Source organism: Oncorhynchus keta, unplaced genomic scaffold (assembly GCF_023373465.1).
Source record: "Oncorhynchus keta strain PuntledgeMale-10-30-2019 unplaced genomic scaffold, Oket_V2 Un_scaffold_3531_pilon_pilon, whole genome shotgun sequence".
NCBI lineage: Eukaryota > Metazoa > Chordata > Actinopteri > Salmoniformes > Salmonidae > Oncorhynchus > Oncorhynchus keta.
In genome coordinates, this window is record NW_026290920.1 from 709,226 (window position 1) to 736,902 (window position 27,677).

General features: G+C 42.2%; 1 protein-coding gene and 1 long non-coding RNA gene across 7 annotated transcripts; both read left to right on the top strand.

Annotated features, from left to right (window-relative positions):
• Window positions 1-2,157: 2,157 nt before the first annotated feature.
• Window positions 2,158-27,677, top strand: LOC118375047 (hyaluronan and proteoglycan link protein 3-like). Of its 3 annotated transcripts, XM_052515930.1 has the most exons (9): window positions 2,158-2,286; window positions 13,206-13,346; window positions 13,638-13,860; window positions 14,938-15,083; window positions 15,912-16,214; window positions 16,667-16,945; window positions 23,535-23,837; window positions 26,400-26,678; window positions 26,970-27,677. In XM_052515930.1, coding segments are annotated over exons 1-9 (1,683 nt in total). In that variant the 5' UTR covers window positions 2,158-2,285; the 3' UTR covers window positions 26,978-27,677. The 3 variants fall into 3 exon arrangements, with proteins under 3 accessions (XP_052371890.1, XP_052371889.1, XP_052371891.1); XM_052515929.1 differs by having other exon boundaries at window positions 2,159-2,286; window positions 26,400-27,677; XM_052515931.1 differs by lacking the exon at window positions 2,158-2,286 and adding an exon at window positions 10,985-11,431 and having other exon boundaries at window positions 26,400-27,677.
• On the top strand, window positions 3,703-5,927 carry LOC127928700 (uncharacterized). 4 transcript variants are annotated; one of them, XR_008131915.1, is made up of 7 exons: window positions 3,703-3,866; window positions 3,939-4,098; window positions 4,138-4,257; window positions 4,302-4,421; window positions 4,519-4,718; window positions 5,013-5,212; window positions 5,292-5,927. It is a non-coding gene; the product is annotated as an uncharacterized LOC127928700 (long non-coding RNA). The 4 variants fall into 4 exon arrangements; XR_008131916.1 differs by lacking the exons at window positions 4,138-4,257; window positions 4,302-4,421; window positions 5,292-5,927 and having other exon boundaries at window positions 5,013-5,270; XR_008131917.1 differs by lacking the exons at window positions 4,138-4,257; window positions 4,302-4,421; window positions 5,292-5,927 and having other exon boundaries at window positions 3,939-4,058; window positions 4,479-4,718; window positions 5,013-5,270.

Consider the following 27,677-nt stretch of genomic DNA (forward strand, 5'->3'; position numbering starts at 1 on the left):
TCACAAAATGTCACATCTAAATAAGATGTTTGGTGCAGTATTTCTCAAGTGTAAAAATGTGCATGAAAACGAGTCATCTATAATTGAATGACAACAAACACTTCATTGAAGAATCCCTACTGTTGACCAATGACCGACGAAGGGCCGTAGGCTCTGAACATTGTCTTTCCTTGAAAAGAAGCTCTATGTTCACGAGCGGCCAAAAAAAACCTTGCCGAAGAACAAAACGAACAAAAACGTCACAAAATGTAATAATATACAGTGCCTTCAGAAAGTATTAATCAATACAGTAATGTCTGTATCACCCTGAGTCAATATTTTGTAAAAGCACCTTTGGTCTGATTACAGCTTTGCACATCTTGGGTATGTCAGTATCAGCTTTGCACATCTTGGGTATGTCAGTATCAGCTTTGCACATCTTGGGTATGTCAGTATCAGCTTTGCACATCTTGGGTATGTCAGTATCAACTTTGCACATCTTGGGTATGTCAGTATCAGCTTTGCACATCTTGGGTATGTCAGTATCAGCTTTGCACATCTTGGGTATGTCAGTATCAGCTTTGCACATCTTGGGTATGTCAGTATCAGCTTTGCACATCTAGGGTATGTCAGTATCAGCTTTGCACATCTGGATTTTCTCCCATTTCTCCCAGATTTTCTCAAGCTCTGTTAAATTAGATGTGGAGTGGCTATGAACAGCAATCTTCAAGTCTTTCCACAGATTTTCAATGTGACTCAAGTCTGGGCTTTGGCTGGGCCACTCAAGGACTTTGACATTATTCTTCTGAAGAAATTCCAGCATTGCTTTGGCTGTATGCTTGGGGTCATTTTCCTATTGGAACGTAAATCTTCACCCCCGGTCTAAGGTCTTTTGCACTCTAAAGCAGGTTCTCATCAAGGATTTGCCTGAATTTTGCTCCCTTCATTGTTCCCTTCATCCTTACCAGTCTCCTAGTCCCTGCCGCTGAAACGCTTCCACCATCATGCTTCATGGTAGGGATGATGTTAGACGGGTGATGAGCTGTGCCTGGTTTTCTCCAGACATAACACTTTCCATTCAGGGCAAAACGTTACATTTTTGTATCATCATACCACAGAATCTTTTGCTTATGCTCTGAGTCGTACATGTGCCTTTTTGCAAACTCCAGGTGTGCTGTCATGTACCTTTTTCTCAGGAGTGGCTTTTGTCTGGCCACTCTCCCATAAAACCCAGATTTGCGAAGGGCTGTAGAGACTGTTGTCCTTTTGGCAGGTTCTCCCATCTCAGCTAAGGAACTCTGTAGTTCTGTCAGAGTGGTCATTTGGTTCTTGATCACCTCACTGACCAAGGTCCTTCTTGCCCGGTTGCTCAGTTTGGTTGGACGCCCAGCTCTAGGCAGAGTCTGGGTAGTTCTATACTTTTTTTCCATTTCCACATGATAGAGACCACTGTGCTCTTGGAAACTTTCAACATTCCAGAAATAGTTTTCTACCCTTCCCCAGATATATGCCTCATCACAATTCTACCTCAGAGATCGACAGACAGTTCCTTGGACTTCATGGTGTAGTTTCTGCTCTGACTGTCATAGCAAAGGGGTGTGAATACTTATGTAAATTAGATATTTATGTATTTCATTTTCAATAAATTTGCTAACATTTATATAAACATGTTTTCACTGTCATTATGGGGTATTGTGTGTAGATGGGTGATAAAAATTCAGGCTGTAACACAACAAAATGTGGAATAAGTCATGAATACTTTCTGAAGGCACTATATGCACAAAGAGTTTCCAACTGTTTCAGATGGGGAGCAAGCGGATGCCTAAAGGGTTAGGGAAAATAGGATTTTGAATGGGAATCAACTGTTTGATACACACAAAGATATTAAAACAAATGTGTGATGTGTGTGTGTTTGGCAAGAGGAGAGACAGAGAGTGTGTGTGCGTCTGCGTGTGTTTGCGTGTGCATGTCTGTGTATGTGCACGAACACGTGTATGTGGACACAGTGCAAGTGCACCGTAAAAGGTTGCACAGGTTGCACCCAGAAACAACCGTTGCCAGCTGGAGTGCTCCATGCATCTCGGATGAATAACATCTGCTTTACAGTGTGTGTTTAGGATAGATGGATCAGAAGAGAGTCTAACCCTCTCTGTTCTCTCTCTGCAGGCTGCAAACCAACCCTTTACTCCCCCAACAGCTGGCCAAGATGAGCTCATTTGTTATGGTTGGGGTAGTGATAGAAGATAGGGATTCTGTAATGAGAGGGGCCCCATAACTACACAGCAGGCAGAAGTCAACAGAAAGAGAGTAAGTAAAACAAGCTTACATTTTCATTTTGGGTTCTGATGGGGGTGCAACAGTTGAACTAAACTCAGGAGGCATTTATAAGTTATATTCTTCAGTATTCAATAGGTACAGTATTGGGACTGTGACACATTTTCTGTTGTTTTGGCTCTGGACTATGAGGTTAAAATGCAGACTGTCAACTTTAAGGGTATTTCCATCCATATTGGGTGAACCATAGAAAAATTACAGCACTTTTTGTACATAGTCCCCCCATTTTAGGATACCAAAATTCACTTATGTGTATTAAAGTAGTAAAAGGTGAAGTATTTGGTCTCATATTCATGGCACACAATGACTACATTAAGATTGTGACTCTACAAATTTGTTGGATGCATTTCCTGTTTTTTTAGTTGTGTTTACGATTATTTTGTGCCCAATAGAAATGTAATGGTAAATAATGTATTGTGTCATTTTGTAGTCACTTGTATTGTAAATAAGAATAGAATATGTTTCTAAACACTTCTACACTAATGTGGATGTTACCATGATTACGGATAATCCTGAATGGTGAATAATGATGAGTGAGAAAGTTACAGATGCACAAATATGATACCCCCAAGACTTGCTAACCTCTCATTATTACAATAACAGGGGAGGTTAGCATTTGGGGAGAGGTGGGGGGGGATATATGTGTGCATCTCACTAATATTTATTAATTTATTTAAGGATCAGCTGTCAGAGCAGCTCACAGATCATTGCACCTGTAAATAGCCCATCCAACTACCTCATCCCCATTTTGTATTTGTATTGTTTTGCTCCTTTGCACCCCAGTATCTCATTCAAATATTTTTTATTGAACACACACAAGAATGGTGTATAGGAATAAAAGACAAGTATGCAATTCTAATCTAAACATAAAAGAACAGACAGAAACAACAAGACCCAGAGTTCTGGGTACAAAGCAAATAATACAAAATAAGACATACAGAACAAGGACAGGTAGAGAGAAAGAGGAGAGACGAAGCAGGTACGGGGAGGAAAACATTTAATAAATAACGGACATGGAACGAAACAGGAAGAGCTTCAGCAAACTAATACTAAAGACAACAACAATCAATGCAGCAGTGGGGAACAGAGCAGGGAACTGACAAATATAGGGGAGGAAATAAACAGGTGATGAGGAACTGACAAATATAGGGGCGGAAATAAACAGGCGATGAGGAACTGACAAATATAGGGGAGGAAATAAACAGGTGATGAGGGACTGACAAATATAGAGGAGGTAATAAACAGGGGATGAGGAACTGACAAATATAGGGGAGGAAATAAACAGGTGATGAGGAACTGACAAATATAGGGGAGGAAATAAACAGGTGATGAGGAACTGACAAATATAGGGAGGAAATGAGGAACTGACAAATATAGGGGAGGAAATAAACAGGTGATGAGGAACTGACAAATATAGTGGAGGAAATAAACAGGTGATGAGGAACTGACAAATATAGAGGAGGAAATAAACAGGTGATGAGGAACTGACAAATATAGGGGAGGAAATAAACAGGTGATGAGGAACTGACAAATATAGGGGAGGAAATAAACAGGTGATGAGGAACAGACAAATGGAAATGAACAGGTGATGAGGAACTGACAAATATAGAGGAGGAAATAAACAGGTGATGAGGAACTGACAAATATAGAGGAGGAAATAAACAGGTGATGAGGAACTGACAAATATAGGGGAGGAAATAAACAGGTGATGAGGAACTGACAAATATAGTGGAGGAAATAAACAGGTGATGAGGAACTGACAAATATAGAGGAGGAAATAAACAGGTGATGAGGAACTGACAAATATAGGGAGGAAATAAACAGGTGATGAGGAACTGACAAATATAGAGGAGGAAATAAACAGGTGATGAGGAACTGACAAATATAGAGGAGGAAATAAACAGGTGATGAGGAACTGACAAATATAGGGGAGGAAATAAACAGGTGATGAGGACAAACTGACAAATATAGAGGGAGGAAATAAACAGGTGATGAGGAACTGACAAATATAGTGGAGGAAATAAACAGGTGATGAGGAACTGACAAATATAGTGGAGGAAATAAACAGGTGATGAGGAACTGACAAATATAGAGGAGGAAATAAACAGGTGATGAGGAACTGACAAATATAGAAATAAACAGGTGATGAGGGAGGAAATAAACAGGTGATGAGGAACTGACAAATATAGTGGAGGAAATAAACAGGTGATGAGGAACTGACAAATATAGAGGAGGAAATAAACAGGTGATGAGGAACTGACAAATATAGAGGAGGAAATAAACAGGTGATGAGGAACTGACAAATATAGAGGAGGAAATAAACAGGTGATGAGGAACTGACAAATATAGAGGAGGAAATAAACAGGTGATGAGGAACTGACAAATATAGAGGAGGAAATAAACAGGTGATGAGGAACTGACAAATGAGGAACTGACAAATAGAGGAGGAAATAAACAGGTGATGAGGAACTGACAAATATAGGGGAGGAAATAAACAGGTGATGAGGAACTGACAAATATAGGGAGGAAATAAACAGGTGATGAGGAACTGACAAAATAGAGGAGGAAATAAAAAGGTGATGAGGAACTGACAAATATAGAGGAGGACAAAATAAACAGGTGATGAGGAACTGACAAATATAGAGGAGGAAATAAACAGGTGATGAGGAACTGACAAATATAGGGGAGGAAATAAACAGGTGATGAGGAACTGACAAATATAGAGGAGGAAATAAACAGGTGATGAGGAACTGACAAATATAGAGGAGGAAATAAACAGGTGATGAGGAACTGACAAATATAGAGGAGGAAATAAACAGGTGATGAGGAACTGACAAATATAGGGGAGGAAATAAACAGGTGATGAGGAACTGACAAATATAGGGGAGGAAATAAACAGGTGATGAGGAACTGACAAATATAGTGGAGGAAATAAACAGGTGATGAGGAACTGACAAATATAGGGAGGAAATAAACAGGTGATGAGGAACTGACAAATATAGAGGAGGAAATAAACAGGTGATGAGGAACTGACAAATATAGGGGAGGAAATAAACAGGTGATGAGGAACTGACAAATGGAAATGAACAGGTGATGAGGAACTGACAAATATAGAGGAGGAATAAACAGGTGATGAGGAACTGACAAATATAGTGGAGGAAATAAACAGGTGATGAGGAACTGACAAATGGAAATGAACAGGTGATGAGGAACTGACAAATGGAAATAAACAGGTGATGAGGAACTGACAAATGGAAATAAACAGGTGATGAGGAACTGACAAATGGAAATGAACAGGTGATGAGGAACTGACAAATATAGTGGAGGAAATAAACACGTGATGAGGAACTGACAAATATAGAGGAGGAAATAAACAGGTGATGAGGAACTGACAAATGGAAATGAACAGGTGATGAGGAACTGACAAATGGAAATGAACAGGTGATGAGTGAGTCCAGGTGAGTCCACTAACACTGATGCATGTGACGAGGGAAGGCAGGTGTGCGTAATAGATGGCAGGAGTGTGCAATGAAGGGCAGCCTGGTGTCCTCAAGCACCAGGGGGGAGAAGAGCGGGAGCAGACGTGACAAAAGGTAGATTAAAATATTACAATTGAGAGTACGTTCAAATGTATACATTCACAGCGCCGACTGGACCAAGTAGGAGAGGAAAGGCTGCCAGATTTGATCAAATGTTGATCACTTATTGTTCAGAATATATCTCATTCTTTCTAAGTGTACAGTGTTTGCCAAATCGCTGAGACATAATTTGGTAGAGGGAGCTTCCTTCCTTTTCCAAAACAACAAGATGCATTTTTTGCCGAAATTACATTTTAAAGTTGTTGTTTTGGGGGGTTGGTTAATCCGTTTAGGGAATCAGACACTCCCAGGATTATCAAAAGCGGGTCTGGGTCAATTGAAGTCTCCAGAACTTCAGAGAGGATCTTAAAAATTCCACACCAATAACCATACAAGTTAGAGCATAGGGCAAAGCAGTGGAGTGGTGTACCCTGCGCAGCCTGACATTTATCACACATAGGGGATGTATCAGGAAATATCCTATGCAGTTTAGTTTTGGAATAGTGTAATCTGTGTAATACCTTGAATTGTATGAGACGATGTCTGGAGTTAATGGAGCAGGTGTGGATATACTCCAAGCTCTCTTCCCAGTCTGCCACCGAAATGTCAGTCCCTAGTTCTTCCTCCCATTTTGCCTTAATGGCATCTATAGAAGGTGTGCTAACAGATTGAGAAGCGTCATATAGACAAGATATCAGTTTGTCTGAGGTGGGGTATTTTTATACATCTGTCATGGATGGTTTAGCATTCCCAAATGTTGGGAGGTATTTTCTAACATAGTCTCTAATCTGTAGGTATCTGAAAAAGTTACTTCTGGGAAGATTATACATTTCCCTCAGCAACTCAAAGGAGGCAAAAGTCCCTTCTATGTATAGATCCCCTATGGTATTTATCCCCAACTCTCCCCATCACTCAAAGGTGTTATCAAGGTTAGAGGGGGCAAAGGAGGGATTCCTCGCAACAGGGATCATGAAGGATATTGATCTAAGGTCAAAGTGGACTTTAATTTGCTTCCAGATTTGGACTGTGCTATGTATAATAGGATTGTTACTATAAAGTGACATCTCCAGATTGACAGGCGACAAAATCACAGCGCCAATAGAGAAGGGGTCCGTCCTCACGCTCCATACTAAGCCAGCTGGATGGCGGAAGTGTGTCATCCAGCAGAAACGTAACAGCGCCAGGAGGTTAGCAGCCCAATAGTCAAATATAGAATTTGGGAGACACAATCCTCCTTCCATCTTGGATTTACAGAGGTGTTTTTACCTATCCTGTGTGTTTTATAATCCCAGATGAATGGATTGATAATTGAGTCCAGTTGTTTATGAAAGGATTTAGGTATGAATACTGGGATGTTCTGGAATAGGTAGAGCAGTTGTGGGAGGAAGACCATTTTAATGACATTAATTCTTCAGAGCAGAGAAATTGGGAGAGTTCTCCAAAATTGTATGTTTGCCTTGAGTTTTTGCCTCAGAGAGGGGAAATTCTCTTTAAATAGTGAGGAGTTTTGTTTGGTAACTACAATTCCTAGGTAGGTACATTTTTCTGAAGATAACTTAACTGGAAGATGTTCTAACCAAGAGGTGTTTTGCAACCGTATGGGTATTAATTCGCTCTTGTTCCAATTTATTCTGCATCCCGAGAAGGTACCAAACAAATTAATCACATCAAGAATAGCTGGAATACTAGCTTGGGGTTCTGTTACATAGAGGAGAATGTCATCTGCGTATAGGGAAATCTTATTTAGAGTATCTTTAGTATTACAGGCGTGTATTGCTGCATGAGATCTGATCGCCTGAGCGAGAGGTTCAATCATTAGAACAAAGAGCATAGGTGACAGCGCACAACCCTGCCTTGTCCCTCTACAAAGGTTAAATAGGGGCGACAATGATTGGTTAGTGAGTATTCTCGCACAAGGGTTCCTATATTAAAGCTGGATCCAATTTATGAACCCATCTCCAATATTCCATTTCTGTAGGATCTTGAATAGATAGGACCACTCAACTTGGCCAAAGGCCTTTTCGGCATCAAGAGATATAACGGCAAGGTCCACGTTGGGTAACCTCTGAGAATACATCATGTTGAAGAGGCACCTGAGATTGAAGAATGAGTTTCTGTTAGGGATAAAGCTGGACTGGTCCGAATGGACCAATTTGCCCATTAAAGTGCTAATCCTGTTAGCCAGAGTTTTTGCTATAATCTTTTGGTCTGTATTAAGGAGAGATATTGGTCTATATGACCCTACCTCTTCTGGATGTTTACCCTTCTTATGTATAACTGTAATGAACGCCTCATCCAAAGTAGGTGGGAGAGCTCCATCCTCATTGGCCTGAACCAACATCTTTTATAGAATTCACCAGGGTATCCATCTGGGCCCGGGGTCCTGCCACTCTTTAGAGATTTAATTGTTTCTCAAATTTCCCCAAGAGATATTTCCTTATTCAGGAAGTTGGAATCTTCCTTTTGCATAATTAAGGGGTTAGGATCTGCTTTAGATGTATATAGAGTCTCGTAAAACTGACGGAATCTGTCATTGATGCCTTTAGGGGAAGAGAGTAATTCCCCAGATGCAGATTTAACTTTGTGAATCATTCAGTCACTCACATTTTTTTGAAGTTGTCTGCCGAGTAATTTCTGTGGTTTGTCACCAAACTCAAAATATTTTTGGTTGGCATAGAGAAAAGATTTAGCAATTTTAGCTGAGAGAATCTGATTATATTCAAGTCATTATTTTATGGTTCTCCATGGATGGATGGCTAGCATTCTCCCTATCCAGTAAGTGAATTTGTCCCTTCAATTCTACATTTTTTCCCCTGTTTTGCCTACTCCTGGCAGCCTGAAAGGAGATGATACAGCCTCTCAGATAAGCCTTCAGTGTTTCCCACAATAATGCTGGGGAAGTCTCTGTGTTGTTGGTATCAAAGAAAAATGTAATTTGGTCTTTAAGATGTTCACAGAATGTTGGTTCTGTGAGAAACGGAGGATTCAAACCTCCAGACCCTCTCGTTTGATACAATGTCACCCAATCTCAGGGAGAAGGTGAGTGGACTGTGGTCAGAGATAAAAAAATCCTGATACCTCACATTACAGGTATAGGGGAGTAATTTCGCATCAACCAAAAAGTAGTCAATTCGGGTATAAACATTGTGAACATGAGAGTAAAAGGAGTATTCCCTACCCGTAGGGTTAGAGATCCTCCATATATCTAATAAATTAGATTTTTATGTAGGTATTCAAGAATTCACTTGAATAGGAGGTAGGGGTTCACCGGGTAGAGCATCTATCCAAATATTGGTCTAGCACACAGTTAAGGTCCCCTCCAATGACCAGATTAGTCTGAGAGATATCTGGAATCAGGGCAAGGACTCTTTTGAAAAAGAGGGGTTATCAATGTTTGGCCCATAGTTATTTAGTAGAGTTACAGAAGTAGAGTGGAGTTCTCCTATTACGATCACATAACGACCCTCTTTATCCGCAATGGTGGTTTTATGTAGAAAGGGAATTCCTTTCCGTACCAGAATCGCTGCCTCTTGTTTTGGCAGAGCAGTTAGAGTGATACACTTGCTCCACCCACCTACATTTAAGTCTGCTATGAGAATTGTTTTTCAGGTGGGTTTCTTGCAAAAATATAATATCAGACGAGAGTGCTTTCAAGTGGGCTAGGACCTTGCCTCTCTTAATTGGTTCGTTTAAACCCTTGACATTCCAGGAAGTAAATGTAAGCCCCGCCCTCCTCTCGTTTGTAGTTCATATGGTGGCCTGCATAACATGTAACTCAATAAAAAGGTAAGAAAGCCCACCAAACCATTACGATCAGCATATGTAGCACCTACACCAGAGCAGTATCCAACCGACTCCTCCCCCCCGGCAAGCACCCTTACGCTCCACCCTGTCCCCCAACTTTGATAAAATACAAATAATAAACACATTGTCTGGTTGATGCCAAAAATGCACAGCGCGACCTCTAACGAGAGGCAAAAATAAAATAATAATAAAAAACTATACGTTCACCTCTCACTAACTTCTACTAACATATGAACTGAGGAGGCTCCCGCAAATAAAGTGTTAATTTAGCATCTAATAAACCAAAACAGAATAAATGGCCATTTAAACATATTGCGCAATGAAGTGTCATCCTGGGTCAATCCCTGAGATAAACAAAATACAGCATCGCAAGATTATATTGCTAAACAGTGTCGGTCTAAACATAAACCGTCAGCCACCGATACAGACAGCAGTACATTTACTTATTGTGGGTTAGAAGATCGCACAGTATCTCTACTTGCACATTCATCTTCTGCACATCTATCACTCCAGTGTTTAATTGCTAAATTGTAATTACTTCGCCACTATGGCCTATGTATTGCCTTACCCCCCTAATCTTACCTCATTTGCACACACTGTATATATATTTTTTCTATAGTGTTATTGACTGAACGTTTATTTATTCCATGTATAACTCTGTGTTGCTGTTTGTGTCGCACTGCTTTGCTTTATATTAGCCAGGTTGCAGTTGTAAATGAGAACTTGTTCTCAACTGGCCTACCTGGTTAAATAAAGGTGAAATTAAAAATAAAATAATAAAAATGCACGATTCATTCAGGATTATCTGTAATAATGGTAGCATCCACATTAATGTAGAAGTGTTTAGAAACATATTCTATTCTTATTTACAATAAAAGTGACTCCAAAATGACGCAATAAATTATTTACCATTACTTTCTATTGGACACAAAATAATCGTAAACACAACCAAAACAAACAGCAAATGCATCTAACAAATGTCTAAAGTTACAAGCTTCATGTAGTCATTACGTGCTAGGAATATGGGACCAAACACTACACTTTCGACAAATTTAATACATATACTACTGTAAGTTAATTTGTCAAAATACGTTTGGTCTCCTAAAATGGGGGACTATGTCGAAAACGTGCTGTTATCGTTGAAAAGCCAAAGTTCTGCAGTACAGAGGCAAAACAACAAAAAGGTGTCACTGCCCTAATACTTTGAGCTCACTCTATATATCATTATTTAAATGTCAACAAATGTATGTAGCAATCGCAGATTGCCCCTTTAAAGTTTGAGAGACTCTGGGGAAAGGGACTCAATTCATGCAGTGTATTAGAGCATGTCCGTCATTATTTCTGCTGACCTGGTAATTATGCATTGGATCCGTTTATAATGAAAACAAATGGTCTGATGGATCGGTTTTGCTTTGTTTCTAATACATTCACACAACCGTAAATTACTCAAGGTTTTTGGGACAACTTGTGGATTATTTTCATGTATTCTTTTGAAGCCAAGTACTTGGATATGGTTTTTGTGTCATCATTGGGGTCAGAATCCATAGTGCCACTATAACCACAGGCGGGTATCTTTTCTGAGGACAGTCCAAGAACTCCGCATACTTACGACTTTTTTCTGCTGAACATCCACCAGAAGAAGCTGCATCTCTCGCTTTTCTTTGACATAATATTTTGGGGTTTAATAAAAACTCGAAGAAAAGTCACGCGGCATTATACCAGCTAGTTGTTAAACTGTAAGTAAATAATCATCACCACATGAAGAATATCATAAAACAGATGACAAATTAACGGTATCAGGTTGAAAAAGATTATTCTGATTCAGGTTGATAAATTGTATTACTCGTATCGCCGCTACGTAGTTTGATAAATTGTTTTACTGGAATCGTCTCTATGTGTAAGTAAATGTCAGGTGTTCAGAACAGGAGGCAGTATCATATTCCTTACCGACTTTCTGGGAAATGGACTATTACGGTGCATATCGCCTCTATAGGTTTCTATATTATAATCAAAGACTATGATGATCAAGAAGTCTAATTGAGATGTTGAATCAAAACACATGTATTGTTTCCTATTGAATATTTTGAGTGCTGTTTTTTTTGACCAAAAGTTTTGTTTTTTAATAATCTGTAAAACACATTGAAATGTAATAACCTACAAACACGACCCTCCACTCCATGGCAAACCTCTGAGAAAATAACAGGACTATAGACATTTTGTTTTACCTTTATTTAACCAGGCAAGTCAGTTTAGAACAAATTCTTATTTTCAATGACGGCCAAGGAACAGTTAACTGCCTGTTCAGGGGCAGAACGACAGATTTGTACCTTTCAGCTCGGGGGTTTGAACTTGCAACCTTGCGGTTACTAGTACAACGCTCTAACTAGGCTACCCTCCCTAGTGAGTGTATTACAGATAATCCTGAATTAATCGTGCATTTGTATTATTTTATTTTTATTTCACCTCTATTTAACCAGGTAGGCCAGTTGAGAACAAGTTCTCATTTACAACTGCAACCTGGCTAATATAAAGCAAAGCAGTGCGACACAAACAGCAACACAGAGTTATACATGGAATAAACAAACGTTCAGTCAATAACACTATAGAAAAAATATATATACAGTGTGTGCATTCAATTAAATTGTCTTCCAGATCTAGTATTCAGGGCAAAGAACTGCAGTAAAATGTTTGAGATGGATTTAATTGTATTATGCATTTTGACTGTATTTGGGTCAGAAGCACCGACATCTGGAGCAAGAGCACAGACAAATTATTGCTAAATTAAGATGTTGTTTTCACATCAGTTTTGGACTAGGAGCCAATGTTTACTAAGTACTAAATAAAACAAAACAAAAATGTTAATCTACAACCATTGCAATGCTCAAACAGTGACATAAACTTCACATTTTTTAAAAGTATTTTGTGAGTTGCAGATTTGCCATACGAAACATGATATGATACTGCCACCTATTGGCAGTTTATAGCTACGACTACTGTTAATATGCAAGTGGAACGTAATAGTATGAGGGCTAGGGAGATAGGCCAGCAGCAGGGGAGGGAGAAGCTAGTGCTAACTGAGATTGGGGTCAGTCAAAGTCAGTGGTTCCCACACCCTTTACAGCTCTTAGACCCACCACATAATCTAAATCAATGTGTCTGAACAGGCCCCAGTGTTTAGCCGCTACCCAGAGGGAATTATCTGTGACCCTCCTCTGGGTCCCGTCCCACCATATGGGAACCACTGGGAAGGGGATCCAGTCAAGACACCATCCCAACTCCATTTTTGTACCTTCTCCCTGCATTGTGCACTGGTTCGCTCCCACTCAAGGATTTAAAATAATTGAAACGGTGGTTGAATTGGCTGAACAGATATCAGTCCAGTCCTTTTATATCCATGAGGGGAGTGAACAAGTGCACACTTCGGGGAGAAGGGAGAGTATTATAATTAGGCTAAAGACACTATACTCATACCCCAGATCCTTATATTTGCTTGTATCCTCTATGGTTCAGTGACAAGGATGATGGTGGCTCACCCTCGCCCCCTGTTGGTGATATTGCTGCAGCTGCTCCTCTCCTGCTTGCCCGCCCTCGGATACTCCTCCAACAGATTCTTCTACCAAGACATTCTCAACAGAAACGGCAATGGAGAGAGTAGGAGCATACACTTATGTTTTATGAATGAAGAGTTGAACATGAGTACATGCCTTAGGTAGGGGCAATGCATCCACCTTCCATGTAACATACACACAAATGTTTTGCAATTGAAAATGATAGTGAGCCTTTCTTATTGAGCAAGTCCAGGTAGTTCCTCCCTCTTTCAGTCCCTTGGTGCCTAATGAACACGACCCAGAAATGGCTTATCAATTCAAACTCTCAGGGGGGGTTGCACAGACCCAAATGAAGTCTGACTAACTGCTGTTTCGTGTGTATTTTCCTTTCTAGTCCACTTTAACGGTGTAAAGCTCCATGTGGACTCCTCCCAGCCCTCTGTGTTCGCTTTGCGGGGGAGTAACACAACCCTATCCTGCCGATACTGGTACGAGCCAGAATTGAGCTCCCCCAGGAGGGTGCGGGTGAAGTGGTCCTGGCTGCCCATTGTGGGGGGCCATGAGACAGACGTTCTAGTGGCCATCGGGCCCCGCATTCACAGCTTTGGGGATTTCAGGTACGCTAGCTATTCTTAATGCAGGTGGTTCATTCTAAAACCATTATGATCATTTGTGTATAGTGAGTGTTTTTATTTATATACTGTAGTTCTTAAGCTCCCACCTTTGATTTTTATAGTTTCATTGTTTTAAATTTTGTATTCCTTTAATTTCATACATTGTTATAATTGTGTCACAAATTCCTTATTATGTACCTTGCATTTCTTGTCCTGCATTTTTGTGAATTCAGGGCTTCCTCGCAAAGAGACATCTGTCGAAATGGGACTTCACTGTATAAATAAAGGTTACATTTAAAAAAAGGCTTAATTCACACTCGGCAGAGGTGGAAAAAGTACCCAATTGTCATACTTAAGTAAAACTATCTTAAAACTTCTTCAGGATTGGTGGGTCCCCTGCGGGACCGTTGAGCTAACGTAGGTTAATGTGATTAGCATGAGGTTGTAAATGACTCAATCATTTTTTTAAAGCCACCCAGTAAAATACTACTGGAGTTAAAGTCCAAAAGTATCTGGTCTTAAATATACATAAGTATCAAAAGTCAATGTGAATGCTTTAAATTACATTTCTTATATTACGCAAATCAGACTGTCAGATTCTTGATTTAAAGACAGCCAGGGACACACTCCAAAACTCAGACACAATTGGCCAACGCAACATGAGTTTAGTCCACCAGAGCAGACATGGGGGTGGTGGTGTGTTATATTGATACGTGTGTGAATTGGACACTTTTTGCTGTCCTGCCTGAGCGTTTCAATGTAACAAGCACTTTGGGGTGTCAGGAAAAATGTATGGGAATAAAAAGTGTATTTTCTTTAGGAATGAAGTGGAGTTAAAGTTTACAAACATATGAATATTCAACTAAAGTGCAGATACCCCAAAAACTACATAGGTAATACTTCAAAGTGTTTTTATTTTGTTACTTTACACCACTGACACTCTGGGCTGTATAGATGAGGAAAAATGCATTTCACACAACTGTTGTGATACAATGGATCATTTTGAGTTTGCCTGTACAAAAATATTTATACTTCTGTTGAACACATCGATGATAACAAAGTCCTCTATTTATCTCTCAGGGACCGGGTGCATCTCAGACAGGACTCACCAGGAGATGCTTCGCTGGTCATGACTGAACTCCAGCTCAATGACACGGGTCGTTACCGCTGTGAGGTCATCGACGGGCTGGAGGACAAGAGCGCCACTGTTAACCTCGAGCTACGAGGTAGAATATATTATAGTGCAGCATAACAACCTCATTTGTGAGTGTCATCCAGCCCCTCCCATCACTACTGTACTCACACACAATTAAGTGTAACGGCGTTTTTCGTTTGTAGAAAGAGAGTCGGACCGAAATGCAGCGTGGTGGTTACTCATGACTTTATTGGAAAAAGCGACACATGAAATAACTATTACAAAATACAAAACAACAAACGGAACGTGAAACCTATTACAGCCTATCTGGTGAAACTACACAGAGACAGGAACAATCACCCACGAAATACAAAGCGAAACCAGGCTACCTAAATACGGTTCCCAATCAGAGACAACGAGAATCACCTGACTGATTGAGAACCGCCTCAGGCAGCCAAGCCTATACAACACCCCTACTCAGCCGCAATCCCAATAATACAAAAACCCCAATACGAAATACAACAACATAAACCCATGTCACACCCTGGCCTGACCAAATAATTAAAGAAAACACAAAATACTAAGACCAAGGCGTGACATTAAGGTGCAATCTGCAATATTTACAGCTATTATGTGGTCATTTAAATGAATTATATATTATAAAGCCTATCAATTTATTCTTGAAAAATATAATGTATGTGTTTAGTACTGTTCATCTGCCTTAGCCATTGTTATTGATGTCATGTACTGTCATGCACTACATCTGAGGTTCCCTCTATGGGTCGAAGTGTTACATTGGTCCAGCCCCATCCCTCAGCTTCAACTAAGTTAGGCCAACCAAGTAAGGCTGCTGTTTGGCTGAGAAACTAATGAAGGATTGTGCCTTAAAAGTCATTACATATCTCTTGCTCCCCTCCAGGTGTGGTGTTTCCCTACCAGCCTCCTCACGGGCGCTACAATCTGACCTACCATGATGCTCAGCAAGTCTGCCAGGAGCAGGACTCCACTCTGGCCACCTTCGAGCAGTTGTTCCAGGCCTGGGAGGAGGGGCTGGACTGGTGCAACGCAGGCTGGCTGGCTGATGGTACAGTGCAGTACCCCATCACCAAGTCCCGGAGCCCCTGTGGGGGGCTGGGCCTCGCCCCCGGGGTTAGGAGCTACGGCAGACGCCACCGCCACCTCCACCGCTACGACGCCTTCTGTTTCTCCTCCTCCCTCCGAGGTGAGACACACACACACACACACACACACACACACACACACACACACACACACACACACACACACACACACACACACACACACACACACACACACACACACACACACACACACACACACACACACACACACACACACACACACACACACACACACACTATACAGGTGTACACACTGTACAGGTACACACTATACAGGTACACACTATACAGGTACACACTATACAGGTACACACTATACAGGTGCAGATATAGAGATAATTCACCCTACAACTAGTGTCAAGCACAGTCCATTTACTGTGTAACATTATTTTATATGTATTTGAAGAAATCTGCAATTGACTCTTACAGTAACTTTCATTTTGTGGTGAACTTTCAGTGAGCTCCCTTAGATGCATAACTTTGAATTGATCACCTTATCCACCTCCGGTCTCTGCCATGTCCTCTTCTCCAGGTAAGGTCTACTACCTCCAGCTCCCCCAGAAGGTCAACCTCACTGAGGCCCAGCAGGCGTGCTTCAACGACGGGGCCCAGATTGCCAAGGTGGGCCAGCTCTACGCAGCCTGGAAGTTCATGGGCCTGGACCGCTGTGATGCCGGATGGCTTGCTGACGGGAGCCTGCGCTACCCCATCAACAACCCCCGCCGCAACTGTGGCCCCATGGAACCAGGGGTGCGCAGCTTTGGGTTTGCCCCACCGCACCACAAGCACGGAGTGTACTGCTACAGTGCAGGTACGCGGTAAATCTGATATACGTGGTAAAAGTACATACCAACCTTAGGTCATACCATTTACATCTCTCATAGTAGGTAGTGGAACAAACCGAAATCCACATGAATGAATGTTGACATGCATAGAAATTCAAGATGCTATGGTGAGAGGGCTGTGTTATGATGTAAAGTTGTGGTATGGTGTGTGAGGGCCTCTACTGTGGTGAAGGCTTGACAAAAAATAATAATACTGGGATACGATGGCCTGATGGTTGTGTTTCAGGGTTAAAGACCTCGCTAGTCTGTCAGCCTCCCTTGTGATTTAGACAAGCAGGTTAGCAACACCATGGTGAACAACATGCATGTTCCACACAGGGTTAGCCACTAACTGTAACAAAAGGAACATTTTGTTCAATGACTTCTCCCTGGATTGGGATGTCCTTTCTCTTTATGGTAAAGGGTATCTTTTTTATAGAAGTTTTACCTCATATTCATTATGTCTAGGACAATACCAGTCTACATATGGAAATGGAGCGTCTCAATGTTTTGTAGTCAAAAAGATGGAAGAAAGGGTTGTAACCAAATGACTCCCAGTGATATCATCTGTCATTTTCAAATTAAAACAAAGACTTTCATACAATGACTTTCCAGTCTTCTTGACATCACCAGGCGTAATTTTCTTCTACCTTGGGTGCGTTCGTAAATTCACTCTGGCTATCTACTCCGATTTCAGAGCACTATCGTCTGAGTGTGACAGAGCGCAGAATAACTGATGAATTTGCGAACTCTCAACACCTGTTGAATATGGCCGGTGTCAGTAAACATTGGTAAAAAAAAAAGCATAATTAAACTGTTGCCAGCAGCACAGTTAGTCACCAAAACTCTGGATAACATGGTCAGAGGGAAGTATTCTCTCATTTATGTCTGGAAGTAGCTAGCAAGCTAGCTAACTTTAGCCAGTTAGCTTGGGTGCTTGACTGCTGTTGTGAGGCCAGAACGCTCAGAACAACCCTACTCCTTGGCCAGAGTATCCAGTGTTCGCTCTGAACGCTCAGAACAACCCTACTCCTTGGCCAGAGTATCCAGTGTTCGCTCTGAACGCTCAGAACAACCCTACTCCTTGGCCAGAGTATCCAGTGTTCGCTCTGAACGCTCAGAACAACCCTACTCCTTGGCCAGAGTGAACGCCATCGCTCTGAACGCTCAGTGGCCAGAGTATCCAGTGTTCGCTCTGAACGCTCAGAACAACCCTACTCCTTGGCCAGAGTATCCAGTGTTCGCCTCTGAACGCTCAGAACAACCCTACTCCTTGGCCAGAGTATCCAGTGTTCGCTCTGAACGCTCAGAACAACCCTACTCCTTGGCCAGAGTATCCAGTGTTCGCTCTGAACTCTCAGAACAACCCTACTCCTTGGCCAGAGTATCCAGTGTTCGCTCTGAACGCTCAGAACAACCCTACTCCTTGGCCAGAGTATCCAGTGTTCGCTCTGAACGCTCAGAACAACCCTACTCCTGGCCAGAGTATCCAGTGTTGGCCAGAGAACAACCCTATGGCCAGAGTATCCAGTTCGCTCTGAACGCTCAGAACAACCCTACTCCTTGGCCAGAGTATCCAGTCAGAACAACCCTACTCCTTGGCCAGAGTATCCAGTGTTCGCTCTGAACGCTCAGAACAACCCTACTCCTTGGCCAGAGTATCCAGTGTTCGCTCTGAACGCTCAGAACAACCCTACTCCTTGGCCAGAGTATCCAGTGTTCGCTCTGAACGCTCAGAACAACCCTACTCCTGGCCCTTGGCCAGAGAACAACCCTACTCCTTGGCCAGAGTATCCAGTGTTCGCTCTGAACGCTCAGAACAACCCTACTCCTTGGCCAGAGTATCCAGTGTTCTGAACTCTCAGAACAAACTCCTTGGCTCAGAACAACCCTACTCCTTGGCCAGAGTATCCAGTGTTCAGCTCTGATCCACGCTCAGAACAACCCTACTCCTTGGCCAGAGTATCCAGTGTTCGCTCTGAACGCTCAGAACAACCCTATCCTCCTTGGCCAGAGTATGGCCAGTGTTCGCTCTGAACGCTCAGAACAACCCTACTCCTTGGCCAGAGTATCCAGTGTTCGCTCTGAACGCTCAGAACAACCCTATCCTCCTTGGCTCAGAACAACCCTACTCCTTGGCCAGAGTATCCAGTGTTCGCTCTGAACGCTCAGAACAACCCTACTCCTTGGCCAGAGTATCCAGTGTTCGCTCTGAACGCTCAGAACAACCCTACTCCTTGGCCAGAGTATCCAGTGTTCGCTCTGAACGCTCAGAACAACCCTACTCCTTGGCCAGAGTATCCAGTGTTCGCTCTGAACGCTCAGAACAACCCTACTCCTTGGCCAGAGTATCCAGTGTTCGCTCTGAACGCTCAGAACAACCCTACTCCTTGGCCAGAGTATCCAGTGTTCGCTCTGAACGCTCAGAACAACCCTACTCCTTGGCCAGAGTATCCAGTGTTCGCTCTGAACGCTCAGAACAACCCTACTCCTTGGCCAGAGTATCCAGTGTTCGCTCTGAACGCTCAGAACAACCCTACTCCTTGGCCAGAGTATCCAGTGTTCGCTCTGAACGCTCAGAACAACCCTACTCCTTGGCCAGAGTATCCAGTGTTCGCTCTGAACGCTCAGAACAACCCTACTCCTTGGCCAGAGTATCCAGTGTTCGCTCTGAACGCTCAGAACAACCCTACTCCTTGGCCAGAGTATCCAGTGTTCGCTCTGAACAAACGCTCAGAGAACAACCCTACTCCTTGGCCAGAGTATCCAGTGTTCGCTCTGAACGCTCAGAACAACCCTACAACGCTCAGAACTCCTTGGCCAACCAGTGTTAGCTACTCCTTGGCCAGAGTATCCAGTGTTCGCTCTGAACGCTCAGAACAACCCTACTCCTTGGCCAGAGTATCCAGTGTTCGCTCTGAACGCTCAGAACAACCCTACTCCTTGGCCAGAGTATCCAGTGTTCGCTCTGAACGCTCCAAGAGCGAAACACTGAATTTACGAATGGACAATCTGACAGACGCCCAGAGCACTTACAAACGACCGAGCGCTCTCTAGCACTCCAGAGTGAATTTACGAGCACACCCCTTGTTGACTACAAAACCATTTCACATATGCAGACACTGGTATGGTGCTGGATGTAACAAATATGAAGTTAAACTGTGAAGTGGTCCTTGAATTAATCTATGACTGATCCTCTAATGTCATGTATGAATATTATACTTAATAATAATATTATTATAATATTGATATGTTTTACCAATAATTCTGGACCCACCTAAATCTTGCTGTAGGCTATAATGTGATCCATCACTAAGTATGAATGAATCTGTATTTAAACTCTGACCTCAGCTTCAACTGCAATATTATGCATATTTGTATTTATACTTCATGTATTGTATTTATCTGCTGTACTCTCTTTGTAAACATATTTGTGTATGACATAGGAGCTGAACTCAGAATTAATAGGTAATTCATTCATTATCAAGAATAACCAGTTCTGTGATGATTTATAAGCTGTTATTATGTTTATCTCAAAAACAAGTACTTATCTTTTATACTGTATGGCCTGTACCTCACTTGGTTGGCTGGTTTGATTATGTAGGTGATGGGTTTTAACATGGTTTTAGACGATAACGGACACGTATACTAACTTATTTTTGTAAAATAAATAGTCAACAGTTGTTTCATGTGTTAATGATGTTGCGTACTTTGGACGCATGCTTGGTTTGTTTGTGTTTTTATAACGTTCAGTTCAATTCAAACATTAAATCCTTGCACATGTACCAGGCTTAGCAGTGTTGCTTCCTCGCTCACAACATCATTACCAGTACTTGATCTTGCGCCCTCTGCCTCACCAACACAGGTGACCACCCTGCTTGACAACCTACAAACCAGTTGTGCCACAACAAAAAAATATCCAATTCAATGGCACTATTGGTGACATTTCATGCTGCAGAGTGAGCTAACAGCACAATCTTACCTCCGTTACACTCACACCAGAGGAAGCTGGTGGGAGGAGCTATAGGAGGACGGGATCATTGTAATGACTGGAATGGAATCAATGGAACAGAGTCAAACGTGGTTTCCATATGTTTGATGTGTTTGATACAATTCCATTGATTCCAGCCAATTACAATGAGCCCATCCTCCTATAGCTCCTCCCATCCGCCTCCTCTGACACACACACAACCCAGCTAACAATTCCTATGTCTGAAACCTTTGTGGAATGTTATGTTTTACTGTTCTCCTTACGTGAAAGTGTCCAGTTCTTTGTGAGTTTTGGCAATGTTTCATTTACGTCAATGAGCACATCACCAGATTATAATTAGCATGTTTTGTCATGAAGTTTTTAACATGTTCAGAAAAACGTTAAGGTTGGGATTCAATGCAATTGCGGGTTATAGTTGAGGCTTTTAAAGGCAATGTTCCCACGTTTGCGAAGATCCCATTCACGATAAACACTGTAAATGTCAGCTCAATCGTAAATTGCCTTTAAAAAGCGCAATGCCTATGCCTATAACCCAGGATGGGATTGAATCCAGGTCTAACACTTTGTGTCCTGCTCTACCTCAGCATCCATCTGTTCAAGCATTGCTATTAACAACTTTAATACATGATTTTATTTATTTATTTAACCAGGTAAGCTAGTTGAGAAGAAGTTCTCATTTACAACTGCGACCTGGCCAAGATAAAGCAAAGCAGTGCGACACAAACAACAACACAGAGTTACACATGGAATAAACAAGCAGTCAGTACAGTCAATAACACAATAGAAAAAAAGAAAGTCTATTTACAGTGTGTGCAAATGGTGTGAGAAGGTAAGGCAATAAATAGGCCATAGTAGTGAAGTAATTACAATTTAGCAAATTAACACTGGAGTGATAGATGAGCAGATGATGATGTGCAAGTGGAAATACTGGTGTGTAAAGGAGCAGAAAAGTCAATAAAAACAACATGGGGATGAGGTAGGTAGATTGGGTGGGCTATTTACAGATGGACTATGTACAGCTGCAGTGATCGGTTAGCTGCTCAGATAGCTGATGTTTAAAGTTAGTGAGGGAAATATAAGTCTCCAGCTTCAGCGATTTTTGCAAATCGTTCCAGTCATTGGCAGCAGAGAACTGGAAGGAAAGGCGGCCAAAACAGGTGTTGGCTTTGGGGATGACCAGTGAGATATACCTGCTGGAGCTCGTGCTACGGGTGGGTGTTGTTATCATGACCAGTGAGCTGACATAAGGCGGAGCTTTACCTAGCATAGATTTATAGATGACCTGGAGCCAGTGGGTCTGGCGATGAATATGTAGCGAGGGCCAGCCGACTAAAGCATACAGGTCGCAGTGGTGGGTGGTATAAGGGGCATTGGTGACAAAACGGATGGCACTGTGATAGACTGCATCTACCTCAGCATTTTATTGAGTAGGGTATTGGAGGCTATTTTGTAAATGACATCGCCGAAGTCGAGGATCGGTAGGATAGTCAGTTTTACGAGGGTATGTTTGGCAGAATGAGTGAAGGAGGCTTTGTTGTGAAATAGGAAGCCAATTCTAGATGTAATTTTGGATTGGAGATGTTTAATATGAGTCTGGAAAGAGAGTTTACAGTCTAGCCAGACACCTAGGTATTTGTAGTTGTCCACATATTCTAAGTCAGAACCGTCCAGAGTAGTGATGCTAGTCGGGTGGGCGGGTGTGGGCAGGGAACGGTTGAAAAACATGCATTTGGTTTTACTAGCATTTAAGAGCAGTTGGAGGCCACAGAAGGAGTGTTGTATGGCATTGAAGCTCGTTTGTAGGTTTGTTAACACAGTGTCCAAAGAAGGGCCAGATGTATACAGAATACAGTATACCTCTCTGCGTAGAGGTGGGTCAGGGAATCACCCGCAGCAAGAGCGACATCGTTGATATATACATAGAAAATAGTCAGCCCGAGAATTGAACCCTGTGGTACCCCCATAGAGACTGCCACAGGTCGGGACAACAGGCCCTCTGATTTGACACACTGAACTTTATCTGAGAAGTAGTTGGTGAACCAGGCGAGGCAGTCATTTGAGGAACCAGGGCTGTTGAGTCTGCCGATAAGAATACGGTGATTGACAGAGTCGAAAGCCTTGGCCAATTAGTGAGGGAGAGCCTCAAATAACCCCTTAATTTCTATATATCCACTGTGTACATTAATTGCGTCAAAGTTGGTCAACATGGAAGTGCAAATCTGACAATTTTTATCCCCATAATGCAACACACTTGGAAAGGTGACCAACAACTTTATAAAACAGAGCCACTCGTACACAAGCAATTCCTAATGAGCCATGTACAACTGCTTTACCCCATCACAAACCCAGAATATGTTGTTTTACTCCGTTGTTTGTAAACCTTGTCTTTGTAAACAAACAATGTATCGCTTCAAAACATGGTTAAAACTATCAGTTAGATCTCATGGACTGTCTGCCTTTGCACCTGTGGTTACATTGCTCCAGTCCTATCCCTCAGCCTTATTGCAATTCCAGTGGCAGGGCTGTTGTTTGGCTGAAAAATAGAATTACATTACAGTCATTACATATCTCTTGCTCCCCTCCAGTTGTGGTGTTTCCCTACCAGCCTCCTCACGGGCGCTACAATCTGACCTACCATGATGCTCAGCAAGTCTGCCAGGAGCAGGACTCCACTCTGGCCACCTTCGAGCAGTTGTTCCAGGCCTGGGAGGAGGGTCTGAACTGGTGCAACGCAGGCTGGCTGGCTGACGGGACAGTGCAGTACCCCATCACCAAGCCCCGAAGGCCCTGTGGGGGACTGGGCCTCTCCCCCGGGGTTAGGAGTTACGGTAGTCGCCACCCACACCTCCACCGCTACGATGTGTTTTGCTCCTCCTCCCCCCTCCGAGGTGAGAGATGTTTAGACTTCTGTACATCCCATAGAGAAAGATCAACACTGTGTAACTGGATGTGTACATCCCATAGAGAAAGATCAACACTGTGGAACTGGATGTGTACATCCCATAGAGAAAGATCAACACTGTGGAACTGGATGTGTACATCCCATAGAGAAAGATCAACACTGTGGAACTGGATGTGTACATCCCATAGAGAAAGATCAACACTGTGTAACTGGATGTGTACATCCCATAGAGAAAGATCAACACTGTGGAACGGGATGTCTACATCCCATAGAGAAAGATCAACACTGTGTAACTGGATGTCTACATCCCATAGAGAAAGATCAACACTGTGGAACTAGATGTGTACATCCATAGAGAAAGATCAACACTGTGGAACGGGATGTCTACATCCCATAGAGAAAGATCAACACTGTGTAACTGAATGTCTACATCCCATAGAGAAAGATCAACACTGTGGAACGGGATGTCTACCTCCCATAGAGAAAGATCAACACTGTGTAACTGGATGTCTACATCCCATAGAGAAAGATCAACACTGTGGAACTGGATGTCTACATCCCATAGAGAAAGATCAACACTGTGGAACGGGATGTCTACATCCCATAGAGAAAGATCAACACTGTGGAACGGGATGTCTACATCCCATAGAGAAAGATCAACACTGTGTAACTGGATGTGTCCATCCATAGAGAAAGATCAACACTGTGTAACTGGATGTGTCCATCCCATAGAGAAAGATCAACACTGTGTAACTGGATGTCTACATCCCATAGAGAAAGATCAACACTGTGTAACTGAATGTGTACATCCCATAGAGAAAGATCAACACTGTGGAACGGGATGTCTACATCCCATAGAGAAAGATCAACACTGTGTAACTGGATGTGTACATCCCATAGAGAAAGATCAACACTGTGTAACTGGATGTGTACATCCCATAGAGAAAGATCAACACTGTGTAACTGGATGTGTACATCCCATAGAGAAAGATCAACACTGTGTAACTGGATGTGTACATCCCATAGAGAAAGATCAACACTGGGTAACTGGATGTGTACATCCCATAGAGAAAGATCAACACTGTGTAACTGGATGTGTACATCCCATAGAGAAAGATCAACACTGTGTAACTGGATGTGTACATCCCATAGAGAAAGATCAACACTGGGTAACTGGATGTGTACATCCCATAGAGAAAGATCAACACTGTGTAACTGGATGTGTACATCCCATAGAGAAAGATCAACACTGTGTAACTGGATGTGTACATCCCATAGAGAAAGATCAACACTGTGTAACTGGATGTGTACATCCCATAGAGAAAGATCAACACTGTGGAACGGGATGTCTCTGCATCCCATAGAGAAAGATCAACACTGTGTAACTGGATGTGTACATCCCATAGAGAAAGATCAACACTGTGTAACTGGATGTGTACATCCCATAGAGAAAGATCAACACTGTGTAACTGGATGTGTACATCCCATAGAGAAAGATCAACACTGTGTAACTGGATGTGTACATCCCATAGAGAAAGATCAACACTGTGGAACTGGATGTGTACATCCCATAGAGAAAGATCAACACTGTGGAACTGGATGTGTACATCCCATAGAGAAAGATCAACACTGTGTAACTGGATGTGTACATCCCATAGAGAAAGATCAACACTGTGTAACTGGATGTGTACATCCCATAGAGAAAGATCAACACTGTGTAACTGGATGTGTACATCCCATAGAGAAAGATCAACACTGTGTAACGGGATGTCTCTAAACATCCCATAGAGAAAGATCAACACTGTGTAACTGGATGTGTACATCCCATAGAGAAAGATCAACACTGTGTAACTGGATGTGTACATCCCATAGAGAAAGATCAACACTGTGTAACTGGATGTGTACATCCCATAGAGAAAGATCCATAGAGAAAGAACACTGTGTAACTGGATGTGTACATCCCATAGAGAAAGATCAACACTGTGTAACTGGATGTGTACATCCCATAGAGAAAGATCAACACTGGGTAACTGGATGTGTACATCCCATAGAGAAAGATCAACACTGTGTAACTGGATGTGTACATCCCATAGAGAAAGATCAACACTGTGTAACTGGATGTGTACATCCCATAGAGAAAGATCAACACTGTGTAACTGGATGTGTACATCCCATAGAGAAAGATCAACACTGTGTAACTGGATGTGTACATCCCATAGAGAAAGATCAACACTGGGTAACTGGATGTGTACACTCTTAGGAAAAAAGGTTCCAAAAGGGTTCTTCGGCTGTCCCAATAGGAAAAGCCTTTTAGGTTCCAGGTAGAACCATTTTTGGTTCCAGGTAGAACCATTTTTGGTTTCATGTAGAATCCTCTGTGAAAGGGTCCTACATGGAACCCAAAAGGGTTTTTCAAAGGGTTCTCCTATGGGGACAGCTGAAGAACAATTTTAGGTTCTAGATAACACCTTTTTTTCTAAGAGTATTTAGATATGCTAAACTTGGATTTGGATGGGTAGACAATACAGTTTCCCTTTCTCTTCTCCAGGTAAGGTCTACTACCTCCAGCACCCCCAGAAGGTCAACCTCACTGAGGCCCAGCAGGCGTGCTTCAACGACGGGGCCCAGATAGCCAAGGTGGGCCAGCTCTATGTCGCCTGGAGGTTCATGGGCCTGAACCACTGTGATGCCGGATGGCTCGCCGATGGGAGCCTGCGCTACCCCATCACCAAACCCAGCCGCAACTGTGGCCCCCTGGAACCAGGGGTGCGCAGCTTTGGGTTCCCCCCTCCATACCAGAAGCATGGGGTGTACTGCTACAGTGCAGGTATGCAGTAAATCTGATAGATGTGATACATCTACATATCACCAATCTCACATCTCTTCTAGTATGGTAACAGATCACAATCCAGAAATGAATAGGTGTATCTCATGAATAGAAATTCTAGAATTACTATATTAGGATGCGAAGGTTGCGTTATCGCGTGATTTTGTGAGAATTTCTAATGTAGCTGGGGCCTGCTATTAACAACTGGGAGAATTATCTGTCTGTACTTAGGGGCTGTACATGTTTACTATGGTCCTCCTTATGAGCAGCCACCCTTGTTATTTACACCAGCAGGTTAGCAGCACCATGGTGAACATGCATTGCTCACACAGGATCAAATACTCACTGCATCTAGCCTGTGGTCAACGAGATCAGGAACATTTGCCGTAGTCCACCATTCAAGGACTTGAGATTTCCTTGCTCTGTTTTTTTGGCGTTATTTGATAGGGACAGATATAATCTAGAGATTGAATGAACAACAGTCAGATGCAATGCACCATCATACCTGAGCTAAATTCCAGTGGTTGTCCTCAGATTATCATTGAAGTACACTAGTTAGTATTAAAACATCTACCAGATCTTTACAGTATGCATATCTATGACTGTTGATAGATGTGTTATATTGTAATATAATGTATGAATACTATACCTACACAACTGTAGTACATTATGGACCCACCTACATCTTGTTGTAGCCTATAATGTGATCCCTCACTATGTGTGAATGAGCCTGTAGTTAAACCCGGACCTCAGCTTCAACTGTAATATTATGTGTATTGTTAGTTCAACTTCCTGTATTGTATGCATTTACTGTTCTCTCTTTGTAAACATTTTCCTGTACGACATAGGAGCTGATCTCAGCTGATATTTTTGTTAAATAAATTGTCTACCTTTTAAGAGGCTTTTGATTAATGTGTTAATGATTGTGCGAGGTTTGCTTGGTTTGTTTGTGTTTTTAAAACCATTCAATTCAATCCAAGAGCTGCCATCTTATCCAAC